Below are 12081 nucleotides of genomic sequence, written 5' to 3'. Positions count from 1 at the left end.
AACTCAGGTGGAGCCTACTTTTTAACTCACGCACTCTTCACTTTGCACTGTAAATATCTTTCACCACGGGCACCTACGCATTCATTCATGTCTTTGGGGAGAGTCGGAACGGGGCTGTACAGTCCCGGACCGGCTCTCCCTTGATTTTAATGCATCATACTGTGGGGTGTGGGGTGGCAGGGACCAGTTGGGGGCCGTTGATGTGACGGTTGCCTCTCATTCCCGCATACATTATACTGCATGGAAGGGCTTCGGTGAGGGGCAGTGGGATGTGCGGCTGGAAAGAACTTCTATGCGGCGGTTCCACTGCCCTCAGCTGGGCTATCCTATTTTGATGCATACACTGCACCACCCTTCCCACACAATCCCATTACGGTGCTGGGTAATGGCTGCCAGTCAGGGACCTAGCAGCCCCAGTAATAGGGCGGTAGGTGGGTCCCGGACATTTTATCCACGGTGTGGCTACTGGGGCGTGGCGTCCTCTTCGTCTGGGCTGGGAGTGAGAGGGGTCGGGTCTCCGGTCTCGGCCCGCGGCGGCTTCTCGACACTCTCCTGTTTCCGCCTTTTCTGCCCGGGTGTCTTCCTTGGGCTCTGGCACGGGTCGCTGGCTGAGTGCTGGTGGGTCGGCGGGGTATCGCCCACTCTGGGTGACCCTGTCCTGCCCCAGGCCTAGTGGGCCATGAGGGTCCCACGGGGTGCCGTGTCGGTTGGGGGGTTGCGGTGGTGGCTTGTGGGCCGGTGGGCGGTCGGTGGTGGGGGCAGACGTGAGGGTCGGTGGTGCGGGCAGACGTGAGGGTCGGTGGTGCATCCCCTCATCACTTCCTATTTCCTATATCATCTATTTTATAATTTGCACAACCTTGGTGTGTGATGCTTTAAAATCAAGGGGGAGCCGGGCTGGGACTGTATGGCCTCATCCCGACTCTCCCTGGAGGCACGAATGAGTATGTAGGTGCGAGGGTGAAAAATATTTACAGTGAATAGTGAGGAGTGCGTGAATTAAGAGGCAGCCTTCCGTAGGTGTGGCCCCGTCCCCAGAACCACCGGCCCCCTCATCCCATCCCTGAAGACCAGTTATTGGGGGCACGGATGATCCGTGGGACCACCCTGGATCCTTGGGAATGAGGGCAGTCCCCTTGCTGCGAGAGGAGGGATGGGCTGCGCTAGGTCACCTCCCCCCTCGATTGGCTGGGTAGGGGCTGCGACCCTGGTGCGGCCCCGTGGAGCATTTCCACTTGTCTGCAGCAGTATCACACGTCTGATAGGATTCACGCATGACTAGGTGCAATTCGACACACTCAATTAGAGAAACTATCAGTGCCAGGATTAGCGATCAAGCGGCATAGAATAGAATGTCAACATATCGATACTTACAAGTGATTCACACAATCACATCTCTTTTTGACCGCCCAGCCCCTCCTTTTTCTCCTCGGTCATTAGGCCCACTGCAGGGTGTCAACGGGAAATACAATTAGCTAGCGATAACACTATTATAATCATAGTTGGTGTAGGCGTTGAATGTATTTCTTCAAAAACTTTTTACAGCACAAATAAGTACAAAAAATAGCACAAACGATTGACATCATTTTAAAATAAATTTGCATCTGATGGGGGACAACTTCACGGAGGTTCCCCAAGCTTATAATGCACTCATTGTATTCCCTTGAGTATTTTTTTAAGAGACATTAGAGGTAACCAGGAAACAAATACAATTTCTTGAATTGGAGCTAAGCCTCTTGGTATCCTGGGTTACCACTGTGTGGGTTGGAGCTCAGGTCCGACTCCATCTCCCCGGCACCTCCGCCGTTTCTGCCCGAAAGCCGGTCCACAGAGCGCGGGGAGTCATTGCCGGCACGTCCGTGGCGGCAGCACGCCATCACGTCGGCCAGATCGGCCCGGAAGGAGGTTGTGTAGAAACCGTAGATGATGGGGTCGCAGCACGTGTTCAGATTTCCGAAGACAAAAAGTATGTGGTGCACATATTCTGGAGTGTGCTTGATCATGGCTGGTTGGAACCAGTACCAGATACCCAAAATGTAGTAAGGAGTCCAACAGATGACAAAGGAGCTAACAATCACTATCGTCATCTTGAGAGTCTTCATGCGAGCTTTAGGAATCATGTTTTTTCCACTACGTCGCAGACATCGCTCACCATCTAAAGACATAAACAGCGGTCAGTCCTTGCACAGAATATTTCACATCATAATTGTACTGAACGACAGCGATGCTTTGAGATACAAGTGTATTAAATCAAATCAAATTTAGAAAATTTTTCCAAATACAAGCTGTCAGCCAGTGTGCCTCAGTTGTGCCTCAAGAAATTCATATGCTCTGGAGTGCTTTTTTATCACAAGTTTTTCATGTAATGAATTGCGTTTTACATGTAAATCACTTAATTCGCTCCAAGCTATATACTAAAACACAACATTAAATTGTTTGTCTGTCTTTATTTCTAATGCTTTGTCACTCCTAGTGGTTCTTAAAGTGCCTATGACAACAAAAAGCATGTTTATGTCATATTTCAGGCGGTATTTTATGCTCCTGAATGAAATGGACCGCTTTGGTGTGTTTGGAAGCTATCGATTTATTCATCCAATTTTTTTAATCCCGCGCCATGAAAATGAGTGACTTCCTGGATTGAGGAAGGATGCGAATGTGACGTCAGCCGTGTCACCATCTCACAATAACGCCATTAGTAAGGACTGCAGTTTCAGTTGATTTTGCGGATTTTTGGGGGGGGCATCACTCCAGCCCAATGTGCTGCAGGCTTTTGTTGCTGCACCAGGGAGAGGCGTGTGAGCTTTTCAGGGTTTCAAAAAGTTCCCGTTCACTGAGAAGAATGGCCAAAACAAGTCCAACAATCAATACACAATTGGATCATTGGACCATCGAGGAAGTGAGTAAACTACATGTTTTGTATTATGTCAAATACTGGGATCATGGCACACGTTTTAATAAGGAGGTGGCCTGCATTTTGTGGGTGACATTGCTCCCTGTCCACCGAGAAGGCCACTCGGCCGACGACCGGCGGCTTGTCACACACCATGGTCACTTCCACCCTTTCGGTCCTCTTCGTGTGCCCGGGAATAGACCACTATGCTCGGCTTGGGCTCGGGCAGCCACACGTTCCTCCGACGTCGGCCGGTTTGTCCGGCAGTCATTCTCCAGCTGCGTCCACTGCAACGAACACTCATGCCCACAGCAGTGGAACAACGAGCTGAAACTTGCTCGCCGCCGGGGGCTGGCCGATCGGTGACGGCTGTCGCCCTCGCCACTGTGTGTGACATGAGTCGGGGTAGTTTTGTGTGATTTTTCATTTTCAAAAGGTGATAAAGATTGGAACAGCCGCTCAGCAGTCATTCCCCAGCTGCTTCCCCAGCAACAACCACTCCTGCCCACAGCAGGGGAACGACAATCAACCACGCCGCCGTGTAGGACATGAGTCGGCGTAAATTTGTGTGATTTTTCGTTGTCGAAAGGCGAGAAAAAGACTTGGAAAAGCCGCTCGGTTCAGATTAGCAAGTCAGCTAGCTGTCACGCCTCCGGTTTTGTTTACGCTCTTTCTTTTCTTTTACGCTCGAAGCCTGGGCAGGGAAATGACACAAGCCGTATTTTATCCGGTGGCATAAAATACCGTGCGGGAGAGGAAGAAATCGGCAGTTTTGACCATTTTGCAGTATTTTGCCCTGTCGTACGGAATAAATGCATTGTTAACATTTCATATTACATTTAGCACAAGACTGTTATTTGTCATTACCATACCATTTATTCAGCAATTGGGGAAAAATATTTAGATAAAAAGAATGTCCTGTAAAAATATTGGAGTAGAGATTGAAAGAATAATGACATTTTGCTGCTCTGTGTCGCATTTTCATCGTTCTGAATCTTCCCCCTAAATGGGCTGAATTCTAAATTAGCTGAAATCGTTAACCTAACGGCGTTATCATCCAGCTGGGGACGCTAGAGCGCTACAATGACAGGCGGGCCTAAACGGCAGATAAAAAAAGACTCATTTCTCGTCATCTACGCTTTGCCAAATATTTGTATATCGTCAAATTGTTTCAAAATATGATTTTAATTTACATTATAATGCTATTTAAGATTTTGTTATGCTGTCACAGGCACTTTAAGCGTACCTAGTTTGTTAGGTTCCAACTCATCCAACAGATGTTATCACATGACTACTCGAACTCAATGGAAACACGGAGTGCTAAAAGACGAGCTGACTTCGGTAGACATTGATTGCTATTTCATCTCGCTGGTTGCGTTTGGAAAAAGTGATATACATCTTTTGTGTCATATACATGAAACTTGTGTAGCATATTGAGGTGTGTATATTTCATTTGCTTACATTCATGGTAACAGTTTATTTGTGGTACGGGCATAACAGCTCACGCACGCAGTCAGATGGCGAATACATTTTTGAGTTAAAAAAAAAAAAAAAAATTATGTAGGAGTTAGTCCTCTTCAACTCCAGAGGGCGATAGAAGTAATGAACCGACAACAAACAACCGACACTGTGGGAAAAAGGAGGCAAACTCACTACAGTAGTACCTCTACTTATGTAATGAATTGGTTCTGAAAGTAGTTTCTTTACTTGAAAATTCTAAATACCCTATCCGTTCCAAGCCCTCCAAAATTGAGACATAAATCTTTTATAATGCATAAAAATGCATCAAAATATGTCACAAACACATATTACAATTAGATTATTGCACATTAAACATAAAATCTGAGTTGTGAATAATGTAAAAAAACAAGAATAGAGTAAAGAATCAAAGATAATACACTTATGTAAAGCGTTCGGAACACGAGGGGCGAATGAAGAGGACACTGGGATACACACATACATATACAGTAGAGGTCCCTCTTAGCCAATGGGATGCCAGGAATGCTAGGCAATAGCCAATGGCAGAGCAGCTATAAGTATGTTACGTTCAGACAACTATGGGAGCTGTGAGTAATACTGTATTTTTGCCTTTCGTATCCTGAAATTTCTTTCTTATAAGGAGGTAATATTTTCCCATTGAGTCGTGTCTTAACCTGAAAATTCTGTATGTAGAGAAGTTCTTAAGTAGAGGTACCACTGTACTAGGAAAGTTATGGCGAATGTACAGAGTGGGAACAACCAAATGCAGTATTACTTACACTTTTTGAAGTGTATTTATTGTGTATTTTCAAATTAGAAAATGTTTATTTTGCTCTAGCCCTAGGCTGATGTCATTGAAACACTGAGTGAGTATTTATTTTTGCATTAGTACAAGAGATGTTTTTTCAGTTTTGGAACTAATTGCACTTTTTATTTATTTTTAACCAATCATTGACTTCATTACCTATTAACGTGACACTTCGTCATTCTTTGCATCACGCCTTTTTAGAGGGGGCCGAGCTTCATTTAGTATAGTCAGGCGAAGACGGCACACACTCATGTCTAAGCTGGATTCAAGCTTGAATTTTTGAAGAACTACGAAAGGTGTACCGCATACAAAAAGAAAGGATTGTCTCAGGAGTGATTTGTTTGAGGTTTCAAGGTAAATATTTTTTTTTCGTACCATGCATGCGTGATTGAAGCATTTATTCGCAGGAATTTTCTTCTTTGTTTATACATGAGGCAGATAATTTTCGTAACTGACTAGCCACATAGTTGGCAATATTTACGCGAAATAAATGCTGCCTGTATGTTTTTTTTTGCTTTTAACCAAGAAGCGAGACTGTTTTACGTCCATATCTATGAAGAATTCGGGGATTTAAGCATTTATTCACAAGAATTTCTGCCAGAAAAGCTGTGTTTACGCCAGGCGGCCGCTAGCCTCATTCACTATCAGAGTAGCGTTGTACTTCAACAATATACGAAAAATAAACGCAAACTTAACGGTTTCTTTGCTTTTCACCAAGAATCGAAACTGTTTTATGTCCATATCTATGAAGAATTCGGGGATTTAAGCATTTATTTACAAGAATTTTTGCCAGAAAAGCTCTGTTTACGCCAGGCAGCCGCTAGCCTCGTTTGCTAACAGAGTAGCATTTAACTTCAACAATATACGTAAAATAAACGCTAACTACACGGTTTCTTTGCTTTTAACCAAGAATCGAGACTGTTTTAGTCCATCTCTATGAAGAACTCGGGGATTTAAGCATTTATTAACAATATTTTTTGCCAGAAAAGCTCTGTTTACACCAGGCAGTCGCTAGCCTCGTTCGCTAACAGAGTAGCATTTAACTTCAACAGTATACGTAAAATAAACGCTAACTACACGGTTTCTTTGCTTTTAACCAAGAATCGAGACTGTTTTAGTCCATCTCTATTAAGAATTCAGGGATTTAAGCATTTATTCACAAGAATTTTCACCAGAAAAGCTGTGTTTACACCAGGCGGCCGCTAGCCTCGTTCACTAACAGAGTAGCGTTGTACTTCAACAATATACGTAAAATAAACGCTAACAACATCGTTTTTTTGCTTTTCACCAAGAATCGAGACTGTTTTACGTCCATATCTATGAAGAATTCAGGGATTTAAGCATTTATTTACAAGATTTTTTGCCAGAAAAGCTCTGTTTACGCCAGGCGGCCGCTAGCCTCGTTCGCTAACAGAGTAGCATTGGACTTCAACAATATATGTAAAATAAACACTAACTACACGGTTTATTTGCTTTTAAACAAGAATCAAGAGTGTTTTACGTCCATCTCTATGACGAAGTCGGGGGTTTAAGCATTTATTAACAAGATGTTTTGCCAGAAAAGCTCTGTTTACGCTAGGCGGCTGCTAGCCTCATTCGCTAACAGAGTAGCATTGTACTACGACAATATACGTAAAATAAATGCTAACTGCACGGTTTCTTTGCTTTTTACCAAGAATCGAGACTGTTTTACATCCATATCTATGAAGAATTCAGGGATTTAAGCATTTATTCACAAGAATTTTCACCAGAAAAGCTGTGTTTACACCAGGCGGCCGCTAGCCTCGTTCACTAACAGAGTAGCGTTGTACTTCAACAATATACGTAAAATAAACGCTAACAACATCGTTTTTTTGCTTTTCACCAAGAATCGAGACTGTTATACGTCCATATCTATGAAGAATTCGGGGATTTAAGCATTTATTCACAAGAATTTTCGCCAGAAAAGCTCTGTTTACGACAGGCGGCCGCTAGCTTCACTCGCTAACAGTATATAGTGTATAATGATTATAAAGAGCTATTCTATTGTATAATAAGTTGTGATTGTATATAGAAGTTATTAATAATCTATTTACATATTATGTATAATTGATTCTCCTCAAGTATTACGTTACTGATGTTAAATTGAGTGATTTATTAGCTGTTGAAAACTTTTTAAGTAAATGAAAAAAAAATTAAGTTCCTATTTTGGTCAAAAACTTATAATGATATGTCAAATATTGATATTGATCCTGAAAATATAGGTGATTATCTCTGCATTTGGTGATTTTTGTGCATGTAGTGTAAAATCTGAGACTTTTACAGTCATTTTAAGTTGTTTTATACTTATATAAAAAAATAATAATTAGGATTTTATAAGGGAACGACTTTGAATTTTTTTGATGCCGCTGCTCTTGGAGACTAATATATGGCTAAGTTTGGTACCTTTTTTTGGTTTTAGGTTGGTAGTAGCTTTGGTTTTGTCCGTTTCTTGTGTCATGTCAATAGGTTATGAAGCCTATGACCCAATATAAAAATATATCTTATGTTTGAGTGTATATGCAATAGTAATGGTTTACAGTTAACTGTGTGTAATCCAGTACTTCTCAAATAGTGGGGCGCAGAGATACAGTTGCGGTCAAAAGTTTACATACACTTGTGAAGAACATAATGTCATGGCTCTCTTGAGTTTCCAGTTATTTCTACAACTCTGATTTTTCTCTGATAGAGTGATTGGAACAGATACTTCTTTGTCATAAAAAACATTCATGAAGTTTGGTTCTTTTATGACTTTATTATGGGTGAACAGAAAAAAGTGATCAAATCTGCTGGGTCAAAAATATATATACAGCAGCGCTAATATTTGGTAACATGTCCTTTGGCCATTTTAACTTCAATTAGGCGCTTTTGGTAGCCATCCACAAGCTTCTGGCAAGCTTCTGGTTGAATCTTTGACCACTCCTCTTGACAGAATTGGTGCAGTTCAGTTAAATTTGATGGGTCTCTGACATGGACTTGTTTTTTCAGCATTGTCCAAAAGTTCTCAATGGGGTTTAAGTCAGGACTTTGGGAAGGCCATTCGAAAACCTTAATTCTAGCCTGATTTAGCCATTCCATTACCACTTTTGATGTGTGTTTGGGGTCATTGTCCTGTTGGAACACACAACTGCGCCCAAGACCCAATCTTCGGGCTGCTGACGTTAGGTTATCTTGAAGAATTTGAAGGTAATCCTCCTTCTTCATTATCCCATTTACTCTCTGTAAAGCACCAGTTCCATTGGTAGCAAAACAGCCCCACAGCATAATACTACCACCACCGTGCTTGACGGTAGGCATGGTGTACTTGGGGTTAAAGGCCTCACCTTTTCTCTTCCAAACATATTGCTGGGCATTGTGGCCAAACAGCTCGATTTTTGTTTCGTCTGACCACAGAACTTTCCTCCAGAAGGTCTTATCTTTGTCCATGTGATCAGCAGCAAACTTTTAAGGTGCTGCTTTTGGAGCAAGGGCACGGCAGCCTCTCAGTCCATGGAGATGCAAAACACGCTTGACTGTGGACACTGACACCTGTGTTCCAGCAGCTTCTAATTCTTGGCAGATCTGCTTTTTGGTGATTCTCGGTTGAATCTTCACCCTCCTGACCAATTTTGCTCAGCAGCAGGTGATAGCTTGCGTTTTCTTCCTGATCGTGGCAGTGACAAAACAGTGCCATGCACTTTATACTTACAAACAATTGTTTGCACTTGTGCTCTTGGGACCTGCAGCTGCTTTGAAATGGCTCCAAGTGACTTTCCTGACTTGTTCAAGTCAATGATTGTTCAAGTCAATAATCACTCACAAGAAATTGCTAATTCGTGTTGCTGTATGTATATTTTTGACCCAGCAGATTTGATCACTTTTTCTGTTAACCCATAATAAAGTCATAAAAGAACCAAACTTCATGAATGTTTTTTGTGACAAAGAAGTATCTGTTCCAACCACTCTATCGGAGAAAAATCAGAGTTGTAGAAATAACTGGAAACTCAAGAGAGCCGTGACATTATGTTCTTCACAAGTGTATGTAAACTTTTGACCACAACTGTATGCTTGAGGTAGCGCATGTGACCTCGGGGAACATACTTTTTTACCATACTAGAATAAAGTGTATTTGCACATCCACTCAGCAGGTGGCAGTGGTGCTCTCTTTTCAGAGTGTGCACAGTATTGTATGTATGATGAATAATTTTTCATAATAAGAAGCGGGAAAAGCTTCGAAAAACCTTTTGTAAAATTTTCCGTATACTGAAAGTTTCGTATTTCGAGGTAACATGGTATTTCTTTGTTTTTGTTTTTTTTTGTTTTTTGCTTTGTGTTGCGAACGCCAACATGAGATACGAAGTCATTTGTCTAAACGGTATGTTTCCTGTGATTGCCTACATCACCACTATAGATATAATTTTAAAAGATTGAACTACATCTGAAGTCGCGTCTCCCACTTGCCATTTTGAGTCTGAATGAGTTTGAAATGAGACAACTTTCACACACCTTTGCTCTTGTGCATCTGCCCAGTTATCTTGGTGAGGATGCGTGTGTAGCAGAAGGTCATGACAAGCAGAGGGAAAACATATAGTGTCACAAAGTGAAACATGTTGTATGCCGTCTCCTGCCAGCGATGTTGGAAACTCCCGTGGGTCACACATTGAGTGAAGTCAGCTCCGTCTGCTTTAATGGCTCGAAAGATGAAGAGCTGAGAATGAGAGTGAAAAGATGAGGGATGCATGGGGTCACCGATAAACACTTGAGTTAGTCGCCGTTTGGTTGCAGTAAACAAATGTGACATTTGTTTATCTCATACAAACGTCAAAGAACTTTGAAAGCAACAGTTCTTTGGTCCGGTGTTGTGCATTAAATCCCTTTAATGCACATCTTTCATGGCGATAGTCTTAAATGTACAGGCTCAAAGCAATGAAAATATGCACTAAAAGGAAATATATCGCAAGGAAGTACAGTGACCACCTCATTATTGCAGGGGATAACATTACAGACCCATTGTCAATATAGAGAGAGAGAGACCAATGTTAAAAAAATGTTGTAGTTGTACACTACACTCAAAAAATACACATTCACTGTTTTAACTTTTAAATAGGTGTTTCTCATTGTATATTCACATTAGCTTTGTTTTTTTTTTTTTTTTTGGCTCATGACTTGACCCCGCCCCCTCCCACCACACAGACACACACACACACAGCCCCAACCGATTCATGTCGACAACAAGCCACCTTCTCCGCCCCTTTCGAAGAGGAGGGATATTCGAAGTTTTTTTGTTTTGTTTTTTTTCGGCCAGCAGCAGCCACTGTAAGTAATGTAAAAAGACTAGGTCTGTCAAATGATTCAAATTTTTAACCGAGTTAATCACAGCTTAAAAATGAATTAATCGTAATTAATCGCAATTTAAACCATCTCTAAAATATGCCATATTTTTCTGTAAATTATTGTTGGAATGGAAAGATAAGACGGATGTATACATTCAACATACTGTACATAAGCACTGTATTTGTTTATTATAACAATAAATCCACAAGATGGCATTAACATTATAAACAACAGAAAGACTTGTAATTCTTAAAAGATAAATGTGAGTACAAGTTATAGTAATTTTGATAGTTTGTATATTGTGACTAAATATTGCCATCTAGTGCATTTGTTCAGCTAAACGAAATGTTTGAATAGAGTTTGACCAACGTCTCAGTATTATTTTGCATAGCTATTTTGTGTGAGAATTCCAGTTCTCTTAGTATTGAGAGCTTTTCTTTTTGTGAACATTATTTTTTTGAGAGATAGAAATATTATTTTTGTTGTGCTTTCACTAAATGATACTGTAGTGACTTAACTGTTCTTAACTGGGAAGTTGGGCAACCATGACTGTCAGTGGTGGCTGCAAATGGTATATCTTCTCTGCATTGTGTTCAATATAGGGTGTTGAGAAAAAGATCATCTCCTGTCATTCTTCCCCACATCGCTCGCCACAAGAGTTATAATCATTGTGGAAGAGATGCCAAAGCTTATACCAATAAATAGCGCGGCTCCAATGAATGCCTGTATCCACTCCATTGCTTGTCTCTGCCTCTTAGCTCTCAATATACATAAAACGGCGCCATTGTAGTCTGTTCGCGGCAATGCGTGAGTGGGTCGTTCCGCGCATGCTTTAAATATTATAAAGTTTAAAGTATAAAGTTTTTAACGTGATTAATTCGAAAAATTAATTACCGCCCATTAATGCGATAATTTTGACAGCCCTAAAAAAGGCGTCAGTGTTGTGTAGATGGGGGAAACACCACTAATTTCGCTAAAGAAAGTCCAACCTGCATCGGAGTTAGCATAATATTAAACTGTGTGAACTTGCTGATGTGGGAAAATATTACGTGATTGTTTTATTCCCATAGCTAGAAGGCAGGGCCGGCCCAGCATATACGCAGACTATGCAGCTGCTTAGGGCCCCTGACCATGAGGGGGCCCCCAATCTGGCAATTGTTTAATTTATATTCTGTTTAATACAGTTTGCTTTATTTGACTTTTGTGAGTTTTGATACTTGATTACAAGCTTAAAAAAATAAATGTTCTTCCTTAACTTCTTCCTTTCCTCTTTTAGAAAAAGGTTTGGCGCCATCTACTGTAAGTTCTGACAATCATTTGGGGTGAGAAGTTTGAAGTATGCAGTGCAACAAAATCTGATTAATATACAAAATATGGACGTATGGGTTGGATTGCATGTATGGGTTTCACAGTACACTGTGACGAAATGGTGGGCCAAAAATATGGGCCCCTTTGCATTATTTTGCTTAGGGCCCCCAAATGGCCTGGGCCGGCCCTGCTAGAAGGTATATTGTTTTATTCCCATCGGTAGAAGGGATTCACACGAGATAACTTGTTTTGCACCATGGTATTG

The 12081-nt window shown here is 41.5% G+C and overlaps 1 protein-coding gene across 1 annotated transcript in view; it reads right to left on the bottom strand.

The window, feature by feature from the left end:
- Window positions 1-1710: 1710 nt before the first annotated feature.
- The window catches only part of gnrhr1 (gonadotropin releasing hormone receptor 1), a 28187-nt gene continuing 17816 nt past the window's right edge, over window positions 1711-12081 (bottom strand). Inside the window, exons 3-4 of the mRNA XM_057828777.1 lie at window positions 9681-9882; window positions 1711-2155 (exon numbers count right to left, since the gene is read on the bottom strand). Coding sequence (XP_057684760.1) covers window positions 1728-2155; window positions 9681-9882 — 630 coding nt within the window. The 3' untranslated portion in view covers window positions 1711-1727. The remainder of the gene's footprint in view (window positions 2156-9680; window positions 9883-12081) is intronic.

The sequence above is a fragment of the Corythoichthys intestinalis genome, chromosome 22, assembly GCF_030265065.1.
Source record: "Corythoichthys intestinalis isolate RoL2023-P3 chromosome 22, ASM3026506v1, whole genome shotgun sequence".
NCBI lineage: Eukaryota > Metazoa > Chordata > Actinopteri > Syngnathiformes > Syngnathidae > Corythoichthys > Corythoichthys intestinalis.
Note: the sequence above shows the minus strand (reverse complement) of the source record. Positions and strands in the feature narration are given on the sequence as shown.